Source organism: Rhincodon typus, unplaced genomic scaffold (assembly GCF_021869965.1).
Source record: "Rhincodon typus isolate 14 unplaced genomic scaffold, sRhiTyp1.1 hic_rhity00001702, whole genome shotgun sequence".
In the NCBI taxonomy this organism is placed as follows: domain Eukaryota; kingdom Metazoa; phylum Chordata; class Chondrichthyes; order Orectolobiformes; family Rhincodontidae; genus Rhincodon; species Rhincodon typus.
Genome location: NW_025967340.1, coordinates 1 through 22,507, shown reverse-complemented (window position 1 = coordinate 22,507; position 22,507 = coordinate 1). Strand labels below are relative to the sequence as shown.

The window sequence follows — 22,507 nt, the reverse complement described above, 5'->3', positions numbered from 1 at the left end:
CTGTCCTGTCATGCAGTATAAATGTTCATTTTCCTCATTGAATTGGTATTCTTGCAACTTGTCCTGATGAGTATAAGATGAAAAGCTTCAACAAAACATGTCTTTTTCCAACAATATTTATAACTGATTGACATCAGCACAGTTAATAGAATCCATTGTTGTAAATTCATTAAAGATAAAGGCTATCTCTCTTGTGATGGCAGCATCTGTAGCACTTTGCACTGTGGTACGTGGCAAATAATTTTACTCAAAGGGAAGGAACATTTTCTGGGAATGACAGCTCCTTAGGGTGATTAGTCAATGTTGCACTTTGGTGTAAAATTGCCTTAGCCAAAGTTCTTGTGCTGCTTATCAGCTTCCTGTTTTATAGTCAAAGTACTAATTGAGCAATTTACTCTAGTGAATCAATAAACATTTAACCATATCTATAATTTCTTATAGGAATGGGAGTTCCCACAGTGACTGCTACCCGAATACTGAAAGGACAACTCCAAAAAAAACTTGGAGAAGGAACTGTGCTAGCAATGGAGTCATTTCCACATCTTGGTCTCTCCAAAGTCAGGCTTAAAAGCTACTAACATTCTATGAATTTTCTGTCTTTTTCTGTTTTAAATTATGGTTAGAAAAATATTTTGAATAATTAAATGCATGCAAGTGTCCCATGATTGCATTTTCACAATGTATTCCTAACTGAGAGATTTTAGCAGCTGACTATTGATAGGTAACATTTATAAATATTGTTTTGCTTGTTGACAATGAACAACAGGTGCATATTGATTAAGGATTTCAATGCACAGCCTGCTGTTTATATTCCAGATTTAAATGGATCCTACTCTGCTGAAGTGGAAAGGAACATGTGCAAAAGGAGACAGCTAGTGGACTGATCATGATTGCTTAAGGACATAATTTTTAATGACTTATAGATAAATGCAAATTGAAACTGTAAGTGTAGCATTACTGTCTCAGTGGAGGCTTGAATACTGCAATTGCCCCTAGGAGGGTGTCCAATTTCCTGAGTTTGCTCCACTCCTGAAGCAAAGAAACCCACTGAAATAGAAGCCAGTTTATGTATCTATTATGTATTTGATCTTATATGGCAAGTTTCCAAGTTCATTTTAGTGTGACTAATTTTAGGTTCTGCCAGAGATGCATGAATTCTACGCACTAACAGCAGCAGCACCACCCTCTCCGCACACCCACCACCACCACCATAAGTCTTCATGTTTCCTTTTGTGTTGCTGTCCCTGTGACACCTATGATCTTTCTGTCCCACCATTTCCATTGGGCCTCTTTACATCACCCGTAATATGCGCACTTTACCCTAAGAGGCGATGACTTTGGAAGTTTACATGTCCTTGTTGGCTCTCCACCCTTCCCATGAAGAGGCCAGTATAACCATGACCTTTGTGAACCACTTCATGGAGCTCCTAGTCCTTTCCTATTCAATATGAAGTTCCATCCTACTATCTGCAAATTTCCCCCATCACTGTCACCATTCATGCAGTGACTCAGTACAAGGAAACCCATTCCCAGACTTCAGCTGTCTGCTTTCCCCAGGACTGCAATCACTGCTCCATGATAAGGCCCCTCATAACTATTGACCAAACTCCCAGGACTGACCTTGCCCCACCCCTAGACTGACTTGATAAGACATCCACATCTGATCACAGCCCAGTCCATGGATTGGTATCTCCAAAAGATGCCAACTGATCTACTTGCAATCTCTGAAGCAGTTGCACATGACCTGCAGAATTGTCAGTGGCCCAAATCCTCAGACTTTGGTAGGACCAAGTATCTGACTGACCCTGGCCAACCCCTTAGTGGATAACCTCCTTGACTATTTGACCCACTGACGACTCTTGTCAACTCTCAGACAATGGCTATTTGAAGCACAGGCAGTGTGTAGGCAGCTGGCGTTGACGTAGCATGGTGTCATGTAGCGACATGCTTACCTCCTATCACACTGATAGATTGACTGTTCAGTGCTCTCTCTCTGTCATAAACTGCCAACTTCCTCCTCTGTGCTAAAGAAACAATGCAAGCCACAGTAATCTGCATATGACCACTAAAGACCATGCATGTCAAGAAAGGAATGTGAGTTTCATAGATGCTGTAAATTACTGTTGAAATTAAGAAGTGTGTACTAAGAAACCAGAGGTATGCAGGATGGCAGCTTTGTTATAAAGGATAAAGTGAGTGAGCATTTGGGAAGCAAACTGATAGTTATACCACTGTTGACAGTTAGAAACCACTGTTGAAACAGAACACAAAAATACTTTCAGAAGGAAATTAGATTCTGGAATGGTGCAATACAAAAGTAAAGGAGAATAGGTAGTGTGATTAAACAAAATAGCTTGTGTGAAAAGGAGCTGTTCTGGACTATTTGGGCCAAATGGCCTGTATCTTTACTTTTAGCATTCTTCAGGGTACAGTGGAATTGCAATGTGATAGGAGCTGGAATACATCAAATCTCTTGGTTTACAAATAGTGGCAGCATGGTGGCTCAGTGTCTTACAGAGCCAGGTTCCTCAGTTTGATTCCACCCTCAGGCAACTGTCGATGTGGAATTTGTACATTGTCCCCATGTCTGTGTGTGTTTTCTCCGGGTGCTGCGGTTTTCTCCCACAGCCCAAAAATATGCAGGTTAGGTGGATTGGCCATGCTGAATTGCCCCATCATGTCCAGGGATGTGCAGGCTAGGTGGATTAGTGGTGGGAAATGTAGGGTTACAGGAATAGCATTGGGGTGTGTCTAGGTGGAGTGCTCTTCAGAGGTTGAAGTGGACTCGATGGGCTGAATGGCCTGTTTCAACAGTGTGGGATTCTATGATTCCATAAAGGTCTTAACAGTCTCGACTTTGTAGTAGGAGTAATAGTGAGATTAACATTACTCATTAGCATTAAGGATAGCAAAGTCTGGTGTTTGCAGATGCATGTTTTAATGTGTAAATAAGGGTGTAGCAGTCTGATTTGCAATGTTCCTTCACAATCTATGCTAAACCAGTACCTCTTCATGGAACGTGAAGGGTATAAATTTTCAATATATACTGGCTAGGTGTCTATTACACACATCAAAAAGATTTAAGCTTGTCCATTCAAGTGTAAGTAAATCTTTAACAGTATAATATATTTTAATGGCTGCCAAATAACCTCTGTGACAATGAAAATTAGCTTTTATAAATTCAAAGTCTAGTCTCATTTTATCAGGTTTTGATTTTAGTAGTATATGTTTCAAAAATGGAAAGAAAATGTCCCTTTATATAACTCATTATTATCCCATATTTTCTGAGATAGTAGGAACTGCAGATGCTGGAGAATCTGAGATAACAAGGTGTAGAGCTGGATGAACGCAGCAGGCCAAGCAGCATCAGAGGAGCAGGAAAGCTGACGTTTCGGGCCTAGACCCTTCTTCAGAAAAAAAAAGAAATAGTAACCTAAGTACATTGGTTTTGAGAAGACATGTGACTGTCATCAAATGCCTGGGAGATCGCTGTGGTTTTAATAGATGAAATGTTTATGTTGCTGAGTTTATGACAGGAAGAGTAAACAGAATTGGCAATCAGCTTTAGATTTTCACTTCAAAACATAATTTTAAATTTCTTCATTCAAAGGAATTGAGATTTTAGTTCAGGGAGACCTGTAACCCCAACCGAAGTGGTTTCCACCTTTTCTGAAGAAGGGTCGAGGCCCAAAACGTCAGCTTTCCTGCTCCTCTGATGCTGCTTGGCCTGCTGTGTTCATCCAGCTCTACACCTTGTTAACCCATATTTTCTCTTCGCTTTGTTTTGTCTTCTCTGCTTGATTTGACAATGAATCAAACACTCTTAACTTGCATTTCCTGGTTTAAACTCTGCATGTCTCAGGGAATTCTTTAATATGATTGGGTGGAGAGACATAGTGTTGCTTACCCTGTCCACACATGTTCCAGATTCCTTGTGAAAGGCACCACATAGTTTCACATTCTTGATGCTTTTTGTTGCTCAAAAACTCACAAAAACTCTGTTAACACTTGGAAAAATTAGGAGCAGCATGCTCTATTTGCTTTAATAAGCTGAAATTTAGTTTGTGAACTGAGTGATGTCTGATTCTTAGGGAATACTCCCAAAGATACTGTATCTGAGATTTTCTTGTGTATGCTTCTAATTGACATGAGAAGAAGATTGCTCTTGCCATACTAAGATAGAATCCCTTTTATAGAGTTCAGTGACATATCTTCTATCCAATAGATACATGGCTGGATGGAATAAAGCTACTTGGAGACAAATGGAAATCCATAGATATCTTGAACACATTGTGATAAAAATGCATAATATATTATCATTTTTGGAATTTTGATTTAATTAAAAAATAAAGATAGACAATTTTGGCCAGTCTGGATTTTTTTAAACGGGTCAGAAAGCCATTTGAAATAGTAACCTAAGTACATTGGTTTTGAGGAGACATGTGACTGTCACCAAACGTCTGGGAGATCTCTGTGGTTTTAATAGATGAAATGTTTATGTTGCTGAGTTTATGACAGGAAGAATAAACAGAATAGGCAATTAGCTTTAGATTTTCACTTCAAAACATAATTTTAAATTTCTTCATTCAAAGGAATTGAGATTTTAATTCAGGGAGACCTGTAATCCCAACCGAAGTGGTTTCCAGTCTGTGAAGCTTTCAAGCCAAGAGACTTTGTATAGAAGTTTTCAAGTTGTTAGAACTGAATAAGTTTAGGCCATCGGAATTATCATAGGTTTATGCCAGCAGACTTGGAAAGATTGAGGTTGGTTGGCTCGCCGAGCTGGTTTGTTGTTCCGCAGACGTTTCGTTACCGTGCTTGGTAACATCCTCAGTGCAGCCTCTGATGAAGCGTCGGTGTGTTTTCCCACCTGGCTTTTAAACTCTGGGGTCCGTTGCGATGGATTGCCTCACTTCTGGGTTTCCTCTGTAATGGAATGTATATTCAATGTGAACTCGACCCCATATACATTCCACTACGGAGGAAACCCAAAAGTGAGGCAATCCATCGCAACGGACCCCAGAGTTTAAAAGCCAGGCGGGAAAACACACCGACGCTTCATCAGAGGCTGCACTGAGGATGTTACCAAGCACGGTAACGAAACGTCTGCGGAACAACAAACCAGCTCGGCGAGCCAACCAACCTCAACACCCACAACCCGAGCTACAAATCTACTCCAAAACCTTAGAGACTTGGAAAGGATTCTAAAAATGTCTCATCAGCCGTCCAAGGAAAAGAGACTAGGAGGAATAAATTAAGTAGAAACTTTAAAAGTTAAGATAAAATTGCTCAGGATTGAAGCCTATGTAAAAGAATAGTAGTGGGGAACAGGTTTAAACTTTGTTTTGCTGTTTGTGTTAAAATCATGCTAATTGTCTTCTATTTGTGTAATCAACAGATGTTCTGTTATTAAAGAACATCTGCAGTCTTTTGTGAATATCTTTTGGTGACTAACCACCATGGTATCCAACTGCAAAAAATTAAATTTATGATCTATCGAATCAGGTTTCATTTTAGGAACAGACATATCCAGTGTTACTATCAGCTGAGATCATAATAAGATCACTTATTGCATTAAAATACCAATTTGCTAAAGCTCTGAAAAGAACGTCTTTTTCTTGTTTTAGACATACAATGTTGATCACCAAGCAGCTGATAGTGCAGGAACAGCCACTGCTTACCTTTGTGGGGTCAAAGCAAACTATGGAACCATTGGACTGAGTGCAGCAGCTAGACGAGGACAATGTACAACAACTTTTGGCAATGAGGTCATGTCAGTACTTAAGAGGGCAAAAGATGCAGGTATAGTATATTTTGAAAATACCTGTACAAAATGACATTCAATAATCATTCTAATCTCAATAAATAATAAAAGCTGGGAGGAAAATCTAAAAATAGTTGAAATGATAAAGGTGACCATGACAATTTTTGAACTGCTGTATGGACGCAGCGGGGGAAGAACTATTTCAGTGGCCCATTATTGCTACATAGTAAGCAGAACATTGACCAGTAATAATAGCCTGTACATATTTTTTTGTAACTTGAAGCTGTTTGAAGTCTGTGTGCTACCTAATACTGATTGCATATACAATGATTTCAGAATAAACCCATCTACAAAGAGAAAAACTTATAGGGTGAGTTATTTTTGAAGAAAGTGTGAAAACAGGTGCTGTGTTAGAAATATGTGCCATTTGAAAGTGTTGTTTTAGCATGCAATATTTGTCCCAGTTGCTGGTTACCATAATTTGAATTTGCCAGTGACAGAGCTCCTTACAACCAATTCAATAGAAAATGTGAAGTGTGCTGGCTGGCAGTAGCATGATACAGGAACAAGTGAGAGGGTGCACACATTCTTTGATGTGGTAAAGGAGCCCCTGGTAGAAGAGGTGCAGAGGAGGAGGGAAGTCCTGTACCTGCAAGGGAAGAAAAGAGTGCATCTGGCATTCCTGTCCCCTTTTCTGAAGAAACTGCCACTACCCCACCTGGCCTCATCTCCTCTTTCTTCATACTAAGGGAAACTCCTAGAAAGATGCTGATGACCAGAGACTCCTTTTCCCCTGGTGATTCCTATAGCTGTAAGGTGTTAATGAGGATCACACAAAAGTTCAAAGATAACCTCAAACATAACCAAAACTAACAGAGTTAAATGGCTGAAAATCTGAAAAATTAAGCTCTCCGTTTCAACTTCTCCTCCATTCTTTCCTTGCAGTTCGAGATGAATTATGATTCATGCTACTGAGACCATGATTCTCTGTGCCCTCAGTTTGCTGTTTCATCCTTCACCCTTGTTCGACTATTTTCCTCCCTGATGCTTAATCCATGTTCCATAAATTTCCTTCTGACTCAGCTTCTTGCACCTATCTTGATATAGAAGTACTGGTGTTGGACTAGGGTGGACAAAGTTGGAAGTCACCACACCAGGTTATAGTTCAACAGGTTTATTTGAAATCACAAGCTTTCTGAGTGTAGCCCCTTCGTCAGGTAACAAAGATTAATTAACAAAAGTAACAAAAATTAACTCCGAGTCTGCAAAGGGAGTATTGTATATCTCTGAAGAATATTCAAATTTTGCTGAAGAGACATAATGTTTGGATAGACTATCCAATACAGTTGATCAACTGGATACCAAGACAGAAAACAGAAACAAAAACAGAAATTACTGGAAAATCGCAGCAAGTCTGGCAGCATGGTGGAGAGAAAGCAGAGTTAACGTTCTCTCTCTCTCTCTCTCTCGGCTCCATCTCCACCTATCATTTTCTCATTTATGTAGTCCACAAACAGCAGAGGTCCCAGCATTGATCCCTGTGGAACACCATTAGTCACCACCCTCTATTCCAAAAAGCATCCTTCCACTGCTACTCTCTGTCTCCTATGCGTAAGACAGTTCTGTATCAAGCTCGCCCCTGATCTCATGTGACTTCACCTTTTCTACCAATCTTCCATGAGGGACATTGTCAAAGGCTTTACTGGAGTCCACGTAGACAGCATCAACTGCTTTGCCCTCATCAATCATCTTTGTCACCTCCTTAAAAAATCCGATCAAGTTAGAGAGACATGACCTCCTCTGCACAAAACCGTGCTGTCTATCTCTAATAAGTCCATTTGCTTCTAAATGTGTATAGATCTTGTCCCTCAGAATCTTTTTCAATAATTTCCTTACCACTGATGTGAGGCTCACAGGCCTATAATTTCCAGGATTATCCCTGTTACTCTTGTAGAATCATTGAGTCATACAGCACGGAAATAGACTCTTTGGTCCAAATAGTCCTTGCCAAACATAATCCCAAACTGAACTAGTCCTACCTGCCTGCTCCTGACCCATATCCCTCCAAACCTATTCATGTATCTATCCAAATGTCTTTTAAACGTTGTAATTGTACCTGCACCCACCACTTCCTCAGGAAGCTCATTCCACATGTGAACCACCCTCTGTGTAGAAGGTTTGCCTCATGTCTTTTTTAATCTCTCTCTTCTCACAATAAAAATGTTCCCCCAGTCTTGAAATCCCCCATCCTAGAAAAAAGACAACTACCATTAACTCTTACTCTACCTCTCATTATGTTATAAACTTCTATCAGGTTGCTTCTCAATTTCCTAAGGTCCAGTGAAAAAAGTCATTCTCAAGTCCTCTGGAACCTCATCTGTGGCCAAAGAGGATACAATGCTCTAGCAACTTGTTCTTCTACCTCCCTCAATATTCTGGGATAGATCCCATCAGGACCAGGGGACTTATCTACCTTAATACATGGCTTAGGAATTTGACACTACCCTGTCTGAGATCATCCTTCATCAATTCCTTCTCTTTGGTGAATACCAATACAAAGTATTCCTTTAGGACCTCATTTGCCTCTTCTGGCTCCACACATAGATTCTCTCCTTTGACCTTGAGTGGGCCAACCCTTTCTTGGCTACCCTCTTGCTTTTTATATATGTATAAAACGCTTTGGGATTCTCCTTAATCCTGTTTGCTAATGACTTTTCATGATCCCTTTTAGCCCTTCTAATTTCTTGTTTAAGTTCTTTTCTACTTTCTTTGTATACTTAAAGGACTTTGTCAGTTCCCATCCTCCTCGACCTTATGTACACTTCCCTTTTCGTTTTGACCAAGGTCATAACATCCCTGGTCATCCAAGGTTCACATAATTTGCCATACCTATCCTTCATTCTGAATGGACCCAAAACGTTAACTTTGCTTCCTCTCCACAAATGCTGCCAGACCTGGTAAGTTTTCCAGCAATTTCTGTTTTATTTCTGATTTCCACCATCCACAGTTCTTTTGTTTTTGTTTTTGTTTTTGTTTGTATTTAGTGTTTTATCATAGAAAACAAGTTTTTTTATCTGAGTTGTGAATTATCAGATCAACCATACTCTCATTGAATGGGGGAGCAGAATGAATGGGCTGAATGGTTTACTTCTATTCCTATATCTTATAGGCTGTGGTCTGTCTCTGCACGGAGTTTTTCCCAGTCAATTATTAAATAAAATGCTTGAACATGCTTGCTCAGAACATTATCCATTCCATGATAAACACAGACTGATATGTCTATGTTCTTGATGACCCGGATAAACAGATTGTACATTGTCAAAAAGTATCATGCTCCATTTCACTTAAAATAATGGAAGTCACTTTTTGCAAAGGTAATGGTCACAAAGCAAGGCTGCCATTAAATTCAAATGTTTTTTCACAACTAAGTGATTAATATTACATGGCATTATAATTAGACAGAATGATGAATTCCACATTCTCTGTATTCTTTATTTACCTAATAGATAGATTAGTAACTACGTTATTTTTGTGATTCCTAGTTCTGATTTAAAGCAAAATTTATTCTGACTTTTTCTATTCACCTACTTTTCATTAACATTAGATAATCTTTAACTTTTTCATTTTGCACAGGAAAGTCGGTTGGCATCGTGACAACCACTCGGGTTCAACATGCTTCTCCAGCTGCTACATATGCCCATGTTGCAGACAGAAATTGGTACAGTGATGCTGAAATGCCACTCGATGCAATTAGGAATGGTTGCAAGGACATTGCTTTTCAGCTCATAAATAACACAGATATTGATGTAAGTTCTGTTTATTTTTATAAGATTTAAAGGTTCATCAAACCACAATGCACTTTTATCATAGTTAACCATTTTGAACAAATAATTCATTATATTTTTATCCTATGATTATAAATTCATTGTAAGTAAGTAGTTAAATATTATTTTTATAGCTACTTCCATACTTGTGGTGCAATTTTAACTATTTCCGTTTGCCTTTTACATTTAGATAACTTTACTCAAATCTGTGCCCAGTGACCTGACCATTTAAAATACTTTTTTTTCAAATATTGACTTGTATTCTATTGCTTCATTGTCTTGCTTTGTGCGCGGTAAATCATGTCTCACAAACTTGATTGAGTTTTTTTGAGGGGTTACCAAAACAATTGACAAGGGCAGAGCAGTAGACGTTGTTTACATCAACTTTAGTAAAGGCTTTGACAAGGTTCTGCATGGTAACTAATTAGTAAAATTAGATGACATGGGATTCAAGGAGAGCTTGCCAATTGGATGCAAAATTAGCTTGAGAGTAGGAGACAGAAGGTGGTAGTGGAGGGTTGTTTTTCGGACTGGAGGCCTGTGACCTGCAGTGTTTCACAGGGATTGGTACTAGATACACTTTTATTTGTCATTTATGTAAATGATTTGGTTGAAAATTTAGGAAACATGGTTAGTAAGTTTGTGGATGACAACAAAATTAGTGGTTTAGTAGACAGTGAAGAAGGTTATCTAAGATTACAAAGGGATCTTGATCGATTGGGTCAATGGGCTGAGGAGTGGCAGATGGAGTTTAATTTGGATAAATGCGAGGTATTGTAGTTTGATAAAATAAACAAGGGCAAGACTTACACAATTAATGGTAGGGCCCTGGGTAATGTTGTAGAAAAGAAAGACCTGGGGTTCAGATACATAATTCTTTTAAGTTTACGTCACATATAGACAGGATGGTTAGAAAAGTGTTTTGCACATTCGTCTTTATCGCTCAGACCTTTAAGTATAGGAGTTAGGATGTCATGTTGAGGTTGGTGAGGCTTCTTCTGGAGTAGTGTGTATAATTCTGGTCACCCTGTTATAGGAAAGATATAATTAAATTGAAGAGGGTTCAGAAAAGATTTACCAGGATGCTGCCGGGAATGGAAGGTTTGAATTATAAAGTTAGGCTGGATAGACTGGGACTTTTCTCACTGGAGCGTAGAAGGTTGAGGGGTGACCTTACTGGGGTTTATAAAATCATGAGGGGATTAGATAAGGTGAATAGCAAAGATATTTTCCTTAGGGTGGGGGAATTAAAAACTAGGGGCATATTTTTAAGGTGCAAGGAGAGAAAGTTAAAAAGATATGTGCACCCACTGATTATGCCAACATGGAAACTTTACCCCAGAGTTTCAGTTATAAAGTACTGACTAATCACAGGATTTGACAAACATTTTGTCAGTATCTAATCTACTGTTTGATATTAGGGAATGATACATTTAAATTGTGTGAAACGAATAAACATAAGGTAATAAAATAATCTGTAATACACTGCAGTAGAAGCTAATATAACTGTGGGTTTGTTTTTCCTTGTAAACCATGCTGCTGGACAACTTTGACCAATAGAATTGTTGATACTCAGCTTGGAGGACAAGTCCAACACAGAAAAAAAAAATCGCAGTTTTTACTGCCTTTCACAATTTCACAAAAGTTTACATTAAATCATCTAAATATTTGAGAACTGAAACATACCATCTGGCCCAACAACATGATGGGGTGGTATCCATTACAGGAACAGGAGCTGTAAACCTATCTCTCTCCTGTGTGTCCACACCCACTTATGTTCAGCTATCAACTAAGCTGTGTTAGCACTGGCAAAATAAAGGGTAAGTGGGGACTGGTCAGAAAACTTTGGAGCATTTGGACCACCCCTGCTTCTCCTGGCTCCAGAGGAATGTTTTCAGTCTTTTTTTTTAAATGAAATTATGTTTTTGTCGGCTGTTCAAACGACAGAGGTAATTAAGAGTCCCAGGTGGAGCAAGAGTGCTTCTCCCAGCTATACATTCGAATTGTAAGCCTCTATCAGTTACATATTGCTCTCAACTCTCCAAATTCTGCTTATGTTTTAGCTGAACAATCTTGCTATTCCACCATCAGGGACAAGCTACCTGCAGATATCTGCCTGTAACAGATGTACACAGCTCACTGGTACTATAATGATCAATTTCCCATGTCTGTGCCTGTGCCTGTACCTGTTTTAAGTACATACAATATTTGTTGAAGTAGGTTCTATTTGATTCAGGTTATATCATATTTCTGGATATTTTTATACAAAGTTATATTTTATATCAAATGAGCAAGTCTCAATAAATAATCTGAAGGAACTACTTACATTTCTATCTATCCAAATTGCATTCTCAAGACATGTCAAAGTGCTTTATAACCAAAGAATAAAAGTGCAGTTAGTTAACACATTAGCAACCATCAAAGCTAATTGCAAAGACTTTCCTACAGACAAAATGATTGTCTACTAAGTCTATCAATGGTGTTATTAGTTGAGGAAAGCATGTTGAACCAGGATGAGATGGAGTTTCTACTGATCTTTGAATTGTATCATTGAGATCTTTTATGATCACCAGTGCAGAAAGGTGTAGCCTTTCATCTAACTGTGGGTATCACACTTTCAGTTTTACATCAGCCTAGATAGTGTTCTCCGTTTAAAGTGTGGTCCAAACTATCACCTTCTTACTCAAATTTGACATACTCCACCAAGGACATAGGCATTTCCCTTCATTAGATAGATACAATTGATTATATTGGTTGAGGGACAACACTATAAAGCATGCAGTAAGGTAAGGAAGACGGCCTCCATGAGCTACCGCAGCTGTTACGAGGAGTGATGTCACCACCATCATAGACTTCATTAGCAAGTGTGTAGAGGACTGCATGCCACAGATGTCAATCCGCATATTACTCAACCAGAAACCTTGGGTGAACTGGGAAATCCATTGCCTACTGAAGACCAGGCGTGTGGCCTTCAGGTCGGATGACCCAGACTTTTACAGGAAATACAGATACGACCTCTGCAAGGCACATAGAGATGTCAAGAGGCAGTAGTGGACCAAATTAGAGGCACAAACTAACCACATGGACACTCGCCACCTGTGGCAAGGCCTACAAAACATAATAGGATACAAGATGAAGCAGAACAAAACAGTGGACAAAAACACATCCCACCCTGGTGCAGAGAATACTTTATACACTCAATTTGAGCAGAATGCCAGTAGAATGGTATCACCTGCACCGACAGCCCCAGATGCACCTGTTCCCTCAGTCATCGCTGCAGATGTCAGATTGGCTTTCTTGAGGGTGAACCTGAGGAAAGCAACTGGCCCAGACGGTGTCCCTGGCCATGCACTCAGATCCTCTGCGGACCGGCTGGTGGGAATATTCACTGATATCTTTAGCATCTCCTTGCTACAATCTGAAGTCCCCACCTGCTTCAAGAAAACCACCATCATCCCAGTACCAAAAAAAAACACATGCAACATTCCTCAACGACTACCACCCAGTGGCTCTGACCTCCATAATTATGAAATGCTTTGAGGTTAATCATGGCTCACATCAACTTGAGCCTCCCAGGCTGCCTCATTCCCTTGCATTTTGCCTACCGGCGCAACAGGTCCACAACAGACACCATTTTCCTAGACCTACACTCATTCCTGAACCATCTAGATGATAAAGATACCTATGTTAGGCTTCTATTTATTGACTACAGCTCCACCTTCAACATTATAATCCCAACCAAACTAATCTCCAGACTTTGTGACCTTGGTCTCGGCTCCACTCTCTGCAACTGAGTCCTTGGCTTCCTGACCCACAGACTGCAATCAGTGAAGATAGACAACAGCACCTCCCCCACAATAATACTCAACACCAGCACCCTGCAAGGATGCATATTCAGCCCCCTACTGTATTCCCTGTACACTCACGACTGTGAGGCCAAATTTCATCCAAACGCCATCTCTAAGTTCATTGATAACACCAACGTCGTAGGCCGGATGTCAAACAACGATGACACAGAATACAGGAAAGGGATAGAATGCTTGGTGTCATGGTGCAAAGATAACAATCTTTCCCTCAATGTCAGCAAAACTAAAGAACTGATCAATGACTTCAGGAAGAAAGAAGGAGGTCACGCCCCCACTACATCAATGAAGTTGAGGTGGAGAGGGTCGAGAGCATCAAGTTCCTAGGAGTGACGACAAGCAACAATCTGCCCTGGTCCTCCCATGTAGCTGTGATGGTCAAGAAGGCACAACAATGCCTCTTCTTCCTCAGGAAGCTTAGGAAATTCACATGTTCATCAGGACCCTCAACAAATTTTATGGATGCACCATAGAAAGCCTTCTATCTGGGTGCATCATAGTTTGGTACGGCAACTGCTTTGCCCAGGACCATAAGAAACTACGGAACATTGTGCACAGAGCCCAGACTGTCACGCAAGCCAATCTCACATCCACACTTCTCGTTGCCAGGGAAAGGCTGCCAATATCATCAAAGAACCTTCCTACCCTGGTTATAATCTCTTCCAATCTCTTCCGTCAGGAAGAAGATACAGAAACTTAAAAACACATACCAACAGGTTGAAGAAGAGGTTCTTCCCCACTGTTATCAGACTCTCTAATTTCGAACCCAATGTTGATCCCACTTTGTGCACCTCCTCTGCAGCCATAACCCTGAATGCCTCACTCTGTCTAAACACCCTATGTCCTTGTATGATATGATTTAACTGTGCAGCTTGCAAAGCAAAACTTTACACTGTATTTAAGTACATGTGACAACAATAAATCAAATCAAATCAAAGCAACTGAACCCTCTGTTGGTGTTATTCTGCTCCATACTCTAACTCGCTATTTGAGCTAACTGACTATCATAAGGTACAAGTGATATGAATTTTGCCAAAATTAATCTTTATGAATATACATATCTGGATCTGTTTTGTGACAAAATTTAATTATACAAAAAAATTTACATATCCTTTCTCACATCAAAGTTAACCTAGGGGAGATAGGGACATCATGGTTATGTCATTAGAACTAGTAAACCAAAACTTTGAGTTAATATCCTGGGGACATGGGTTCAAATGTCGGCATGGCAGATAGTAAACTTTGAATTGAATAAAATTCTGGAATGGAAAAAAGCTAGTAACTATGAAATCATTGTCAATCAACATAAAATCCACTTTGCTCACTAATCTCCCTCTGGAATGAACCTTAACAGGCCCACAGCAATGTGATTGACTCTTAATTCCCTTGGGGGCAATTAAATATTGATCATGAACAAATTAAAGCAGTGATTGCTTTTCATGTCTAATTTATTTCCACTAAATGTGATGGCAGCCAGAGGAACAATTGTAGGTCATGACCAATTTTGCAATGGGACTACAGACTATTAGTTGTTGATGGTTTGTCCTAACTTAAATTTCATGTGAGAAAAAGAAACCGTATGTTTATCTTTTCAGGTCATACTTGGAGGAGGAAGAATGTACATGACTCCTGAAGGGACACCTGATCCTGAATACCCAGAGAACCCCAGTCAAAATGGCACTCGAAAAGATAAAGAAAATCTGATTGAGAAATGGCTCAGTATCAAAGAAGTACTGATCAATATTTTTCACAGCCAGATATTCCATTGAATACTTAATCAAATAATAATGTGCCCAGTTATGAATTAATGCCTTCTAACATTTTTCAGGATGCACAATATGTGTGGAATAAAGAACAGTTTGATGCTGTCAATGTGAATAAAACTAAGTATTTGATGGGTAAGTCCACTGAAAATTATTCTTTGCAACACTCTTTTATAAAGGGTAATAAATTCTATAAGAAAGCCCGACATAAGAATGTAGTGATGAGTGACCCTCTCAAGCCACTGCAGTCCATAATTTTAGGGTTGCACCCACAAAAAAAAAGCGTAACACGTTGCACCCACAAAACTGGAATTCCAGAAATTTGATCTGGCAACTACGAAGGAAAGGCAATATGGTTCTAAGTCAGGATGAGCATTCCTGATAATTTTCATTTTCTTCTGCATAGATCTCTGAGGTCTGTACGCAGCATGACTTCCAATCACTGTGTGCAGATCCTTGGAGCGGCTGTATGTGTGTGCAGTCCACAGCTTGAAGGGAGCATTGGTCAGGATGGTGCGTGGCTTGGAGAAGAACTTGTGATGTAGAATGCATTCTGGATATTAAATTGTACATTATCATTTTCTCCTGTCATTAACTTGCAAGTTCCAACCCCTCTGTAAATTTGAGGTCATCCAAAAATTAGCTGCCTGTGTTCTAACTTGCACCAAATCTGTCTGGAATGTTTCGTGGATTAAAGATTGTACATAAGTAGAAGTTGTTGCAAAAAATTCACTTAATATCTAAAGAACCAGAAACTAATGAAGAGAGTTTTTGAGAAGATTTGTAGCTCGGGTGGTCAATGAGGCTGTGGACTCGCTTGCCAAGCCAATGTGTTTGGTTGCAGATGTTTTGTCACCCTGCTAGGTAACATCGTCAGTGAAGCTTCACCAGAGGCACACTGACGATGTTACCTAGCAGGGTGACAAAACATCTACAACCAAACACACTGGTTTGGCAAGCCAGTCTACAACCTCACTGATGAAGAGATGCTAATTTATTTATAAAGCAGTTATGTTAAAATATATCAAAATACTAATTGCTCTTAATATAAATGTGATCCTTAAATTGAACTTCACACAGGAATTGGGCAGATACTTGTTGGTGTTCTTGAGTAACCTGTCCGCTTTGTAGCAGAAAATAGGTCATAATATCATGATATAAGTACAGAATTAGGTCAATTAGCCTATCAAGTCTGCTCTGCCATTCAATCATGGCTGATACATTTCTCAAACCCATTCTTGTGCCTTCCCCTAAACTCATGTTCCCTTACTAATGAACATATCTCTGTCTCAAAGATTTAGTCTCCACAGCCTTCCATGCTAATGAGTTCCACAGATTCACCACTCTCTGGCTGAAGAAATTCCTCCTTATCTCAGTTCTAAAGGGTTGCCCTTTCACTCTGAGGCTGTGCCTTCAAGTCCTCGTTTCCCCTACTAGTCAAAATATCTTCTCCATGTCCACTCTATCCAGGTTTGTCAGTATTCTGTAAATTTAAATGAGATCCCCCTCATCCTTCTAAGCTTTATTGAGTACAGACCCAGAATCCTCAATTGCTCATCCTCTAGCTAGTCATTCATGAGTCATTCTTGTAAACCTCCTCTGGATCCCCTCTAATGCCAACACATCGTTCCTTAGATACAGTGCCCAAAATTGCTCACAATATTCTAAATGCGGTCAGACCATAGCCTTATAGAGCTAGAGATATGTTCATTAGTAACGGAACATGAGTTTAGGGGAAGGCACAAGAATGGGTTTGAGAAATGTATCAGCCATGATTGAATGGCAGAGCAGACTTGATAGGCTAAATGACCTAATTCTGTACTTATATCATGATATTATGACCTATTTTCTGCTACAAAGCGGACAGGTTTCTCTTGTATTCCAGCTCTCAAAATGAATGCTAACACTGCATTTGCTTTCCTAACTGCCAACTGAACTTGCATGTTAACCTTAAAAGAATCCTGAACTAGAACTCCTAACTCCTTTTATGCTTCAGGTTTCTGAAGCCTTTCCCTATTTAGAAAATATCTATGCCTCTATTCTTCCTTCCAAAGTGCATAACTTCACAATTTTCCACATTGTATTGCATCTGTCATCTCTTTGCCCACTCTCCTACCCTTTCCAAGTCCTTCTGCAGTCTCCCTGCCTCCTTCGTACTACCTGGGCCTCAGTATAATCTAATGGGCAGGTTTCCCATACATTGGCTGAAACAGGAAACACCTAGATACTGCAATTTGCAGCAGGTCAGCCAATCATGATGTTAAAGTGGAAATAAGACTCTTAATGTGAGGTTGCATTCCATTTGGCTGAGTTTGCTGTTTAAATAGTGGAAGAAGAATTTGTTTTAAAGCAAACCCTGTTTTCTAAGCTTTCCTGGACACGCTCGTAGGTAAGAGAACTTCTCTTTCCAGAGAGTGGGAGAAGGATTCCAAATCACAGTGTAATCAAGTGGACTAATTAATTGGTGTCCAAGCATCACCCCAGTGAAAAAAGGCTTCTTTTAACCTCACAAGAATAGTAAAGATAAATACAGCTGCTAATTTCTCCCTATTTACTGATAACAGAAGAACAGGAGTCCTATCTTTACACTTACAGTACCATCACTTCCATCATGTAGCAAAAGTGCCCGCTGAAGCACTTTTCATTACTATCCGAGCACACTCACTCCTGCAAAATACTGCAGCTACCAGAAATTTGAAATTAAGCAAGAACTGCAGAAATATTCACAAATCTGGCAGCTTCAGTGGAGACAGAAGAAAATTAAGAGTGGAATTTTATGATCCCCGCAGTTTGAAGGTAAAAAGACTCATACATTGCAGCTCTGGGTGTGCCTACCACCTACCACCCACCCCACCCCGACTCCTATTTTTCAGGGTCAGAGTGAGTATCATGAGACCAATAAGTGGCCAATTAATTACCACTTATACACCTCATCCCACACCCACCCATATTTTACCTACAGCAACACAGCTCCATGCCAGCTGGGTAGCCAGCGGCTTTAGCTACACAGGCTGGCGTCAGGCAAGGAGTGTTTACCTTCTTCGGGATTTCCAGTGTGACCATCACTGGCAGTGGATGCACTGGTTATGATATTGCAAAATATTTTACATTCTGGAATGGCACCAGTGGACAGGATGGTAGTAAATGTAACACAACTATTCAAGAAAGGAGGAAAGAGAAAACCAGGAATTTCAGCCTGGTTAGTCTGACATTAGTTTTGAAATATTACTGGAATTATTATTAAGGAAGTTTAACAGAATATCTAGAAAATTGTAAGTTATTTGAGGTTGCAACTGGTAAGGTAGATAAAGAACAACCACTGGATGTAGCATATTTGGATAATCAAAATGTATTTGAAAAGGTATCCATAAGGGTGTTTTACATGTGGAGTTAGAGCTAATATATTGGCCTGCATAGGGGATTGGGTTGAAGGGAAGCAAATGAAAGATAGGAATAAATGGATAATTTTCAGGTTGACCAGACGTTACTAATAGAATGGCATTGGAACCAGTTCTTGGGACACAGCTATTAATAATCTATATCATGAATATCATCAAGTTGCCTTAGTCCCATAGGCTGCTGTTTCATTAGAAAGAGAGATTATTGATGTTGAGTTTAACCACAATGTCACCACTCCTCAGACAAGTGGTGTTGTTGAGAAGATGGGCCTTCATGGCAACCTCAGCCTGTTACAAGAATTGAACTGCGCTGTTGTCACCATGCTATGTTGCAAGACAACTATCCAGCCAAGTGAGCTAACCAACCCCCCATCAATGACTTTAGATGAAGGGACTATATGTATTGTATCCTCGTGTAATGATGTAAAGCTAGAACAATACTTATGAGTGAAATAACTCCACAAAGGCAGGTATCCTGTCACCAAGTCACCCTTTATTTACATCTGGATTATGCTTGACACTGATTTGGCTTCCTCAGAGCCAGCTCTCAGAGTGAACAGAACCACTGACACTCCTGTTTATATCTGTCAGCCAGGGCTCCCCAGTTGGACTATATTAACAGTCTGAATCAGGGAATTCATATTCTAAGAGATCCACCTGGCTGATGTTGTTATAATCACTACAGTGAAGAGGGTACAAGGAGCTGAATTTTCACGGCTTCACTTTCTAGCAGACAACTGGACAGTTTTTGACTCTCAAACCTGATTCCTAGAGCAGTGGGCCTTCAAGTTCCTATTTATCAGGGCAAACCAATTAGGAGTCTGCCTCGGGGGCAGAGGGCCTTCAGCGATAGATACCTTGTATGTCACTGTCAATAACTCCCACCTGGCCCAGTTTTGTGTCATAAGGATGAAGATGCCAAGGGTGAGCTGTAATGACAGACTAAGTCTCAGGATTTGCCGATGCTCACACCTGCCTGGTTAGTCGGTTTTCAATTGGGGTCAATTGTCAATGTGCTTGCATCTCGCTGATCACTCCATGTGCACTGGTAGGGACATGTGGGTGTGGAAATGGTGTCTGGTTGCATTTGCAGTTGAAAGCTCCCTGTCCCAAACCCTCAGCCGTAGATGCTTAAACTGTTCTGTACTGCTATGAAGCCTGGCTGCAGTGTATCCTGCTGGATCTGTGAAATGCTGGTCAGATCAAGCCCTTTCCTGGCAATTGGCACTCACCTGTCAAGCAACAGATAGGGAATGCTTTTCAAGGCAGCCTCTCAGTCTGGTCATTCCTGCATCACTTCAGCACACTAATAAAACTTCACAACGTACCAGTTTCATTGAAGTTGAACCCTGCTGCTAAGTTTTTGTCTTTTGCTAACTGTTGGCTTTTCTTTGGCTTCTTTAATCACTCTAATTGCCTTCCTGCCCAGGCCATCAGAGTTCCCAATTTCACCAATCCACCATAGGGAAAAGCAGCCAAGGCAGGAATGTGCCTGCAAACTGGCCCAGTGCACTTTTTTTTAGAATTAGAATTAGATTTATTGTCACATGTACTCACATGAGTACATGTCGCCACTTACGGTGCCATCTTAAGTACAAAGGTACCTAGGTACAGAAGCTTAAGTACAAAATTTTAGGAAAAAATTAGAAAAATAAAGAAATAAAAAGTTTAGAATAACAGTCCTTTCAATCCAGTCCGTACTGGCACCCAGCCTCCAGATTGTGCCGGGCATCCCTCAAAGCTCTCGAGACCGGGAGGCTGATTTGGATTCACCTCGAGGCTGGGAGTCCGTACTGGCTTCACCTTGAGGCTTACAAGGCTGGGAGTCCATGCTGAGGTGGCAGTACGTGATGACTTCACTCAAAGCTCATGGACAAGAGGTAAGAAGGAAGGAAGGAAAGAAAAAACACAAAAAGAGAAAAAGAAGAAAAGAAATGGATGAAGCGGATGACCTCTGACTGAGGAGTCCTACTCCACTGCCATCTTGGGAAGCCAGTTTTTTTCTCATTAAATCTAACTCCGTGGTCTTGGGCAAATTTCCAACCGAAGATTTTATAAAAGAGATATAGGCAGGATAACTGAATGGGAAAGAATATGACAGTTAGGGTATAATGCAGGGAAAATTGAGGTTATTCACTTTGCTAGCAATGGTAGAAAAACTGAATTTTCTGAAATGCTGACAAACTATTAAAAGTTAATGTTCATAAAGATTTTTCTTTGTGCTAGAAACATAGTTAACATGTCCGTACAGCAAGGAAGTAGACAGACAGGTAATGAATAGATATTTATTACAAAGAGTTTTAGTACAGGAATAATATCTTGTTACTTTGATGAGACCTCATTCAGTTTCATTCAGCCAGGCAGATTCAGCCATTGCTTTCAAAAAGGAATTCGTCAAATGCCTGAAAGAAAACCATCTTTAGGGTGTTGCCAAACGGACTGGACAGTGGGACTAGCTAAATTACTCTTGCAGAGGGTCAGCATGAATTCAAAACATAGAATGACCTCCTTCTAAGTAAAACCATTCTATGACTTGTATAACAAGACCATAAAACCCTCTTCCTTTTTAGCATCTCACAGACAAACATTTGAGCATAAATATTCAATATCATAAAATAATGAATGAATGCACATTTTGTTTTATTGTTAGGTTTGTTTGAACCCAGGGATATGAAATATGAGTTAAATCGAAATAAGACTATGGATCCTTCTATTGTTGAAATGACTGACAAGGCCATTCGAATTCTTCAGAAGAATCCCAAAGGATTTTTTCTTTTTGTTGAGGATAAGTATTTAAACCTTTGCTCAATCCACTTCTAGAAATCTTGCATCTTACAGCTTTCAAGGTTAATTATCCAAGGTATTTTTCCTCTCTGCATCATTAGTGTTGAGGTATTTTTTTAAAGAAAAAGCGTCGTTCACTGTCAGCCTGGTATTTAATACCTGTAAATGAGTCTGAATTGACGATGATACAATTACCTTGGTATAATTGATGACTGCAATGGAAATTGTTGTTTGTGGTTATATATTTAAGTGCCAGTGCTGGCATGAATTGCATTTGTTAGCCAAATTAATAGGTTGAAAATTGGGGCCTGGAGTTGAATCTAGCGCAAACAAAAGGGATGGAAGTCTAATCGTTTTGATGACTAAATGTTGGTAATGTCACCTCCAAGAGGTGATAAGAACTGACAAGGCGACACATGTGGTTTACTGCAAGCCACAGTAAATAGCACCCTACAGCAGAAACTCTGAGTAACATTTCCCTCAACCCAGGACATAGCAGCACTTTGCAAAGTAGGACAGTAGCAACCTTACCATTGATGCCTGTGATAAAATCAGATGTTCAGCTTAATCCAGGGATTAAAGGTAGAACCACCTATTTAAAAAATCTTGCATTATATTACCAAAATTGAGAAGATATACCTTTTTTTTGTTTCTTTAAGTGGTAGAATTGATCATGGACATCATGATGGAACAGCAGTGCAAGCTTTAAATGAAGCAGTTAAATTTGATGAAGCTATTGAAAGAGCCAGTCACTTGACAAGTGATGTTGACACTCTCACTGTAGTAACTGCAGATCATTCACATATGTTCGCATTTGGTGGAAAAGCTCTTCGTGGCAATCCAATATTTGGTAAGTGACAGTACGTTCCTTCAAATATCTACTTGGACTTTGAATTAGGGAATTTTGTTTGATAACGTTTCCGTGAAATGCCTTGTGGTGGTTTTCAACATTGAAAGCACTAGACAAATTCAAATTATTGTTATTGACTGTAATTCAGTTGCTAAAAATGTATTTCCACAAAAATATTTCAAAATCAATTTTTTTGGTGTGAAATCTGGTTTAGTAAAATCTAGCATAAAGTTGCTAAGAGTTATGCTGAGCTACATTCAT

The 22,507-nt window shown here is 39.7% G+C and overlaps 1 protein-coding gene across 1 annotated transcript; it reads left to right on the top strand.

Moving 5' to 3' along the window:
• Positions 1–443: 443 nt before the first annotated feature.
• Positions 444–22,246, top strand: LOC109927545 (intestinal-type alkaline phosphatase; the record flags this gene model as incomplete). The annotated part of the gene is made up of 7 exons (XM_048592714.1): positions 444–557; positions 5,628–5,802; positions 9,398–9,570; positions 15,047–15,181; positions 15,280–15,349; positions 21,263–21,401; positions 22,056–22,246. Coding segments are annotated over exons 1-7 (997 nt in total), but the record flags the coding sequence as incomplete, so codon positions are not given.
• Positions 22,247–22,507: the final 261 nt, after the last annotated feature.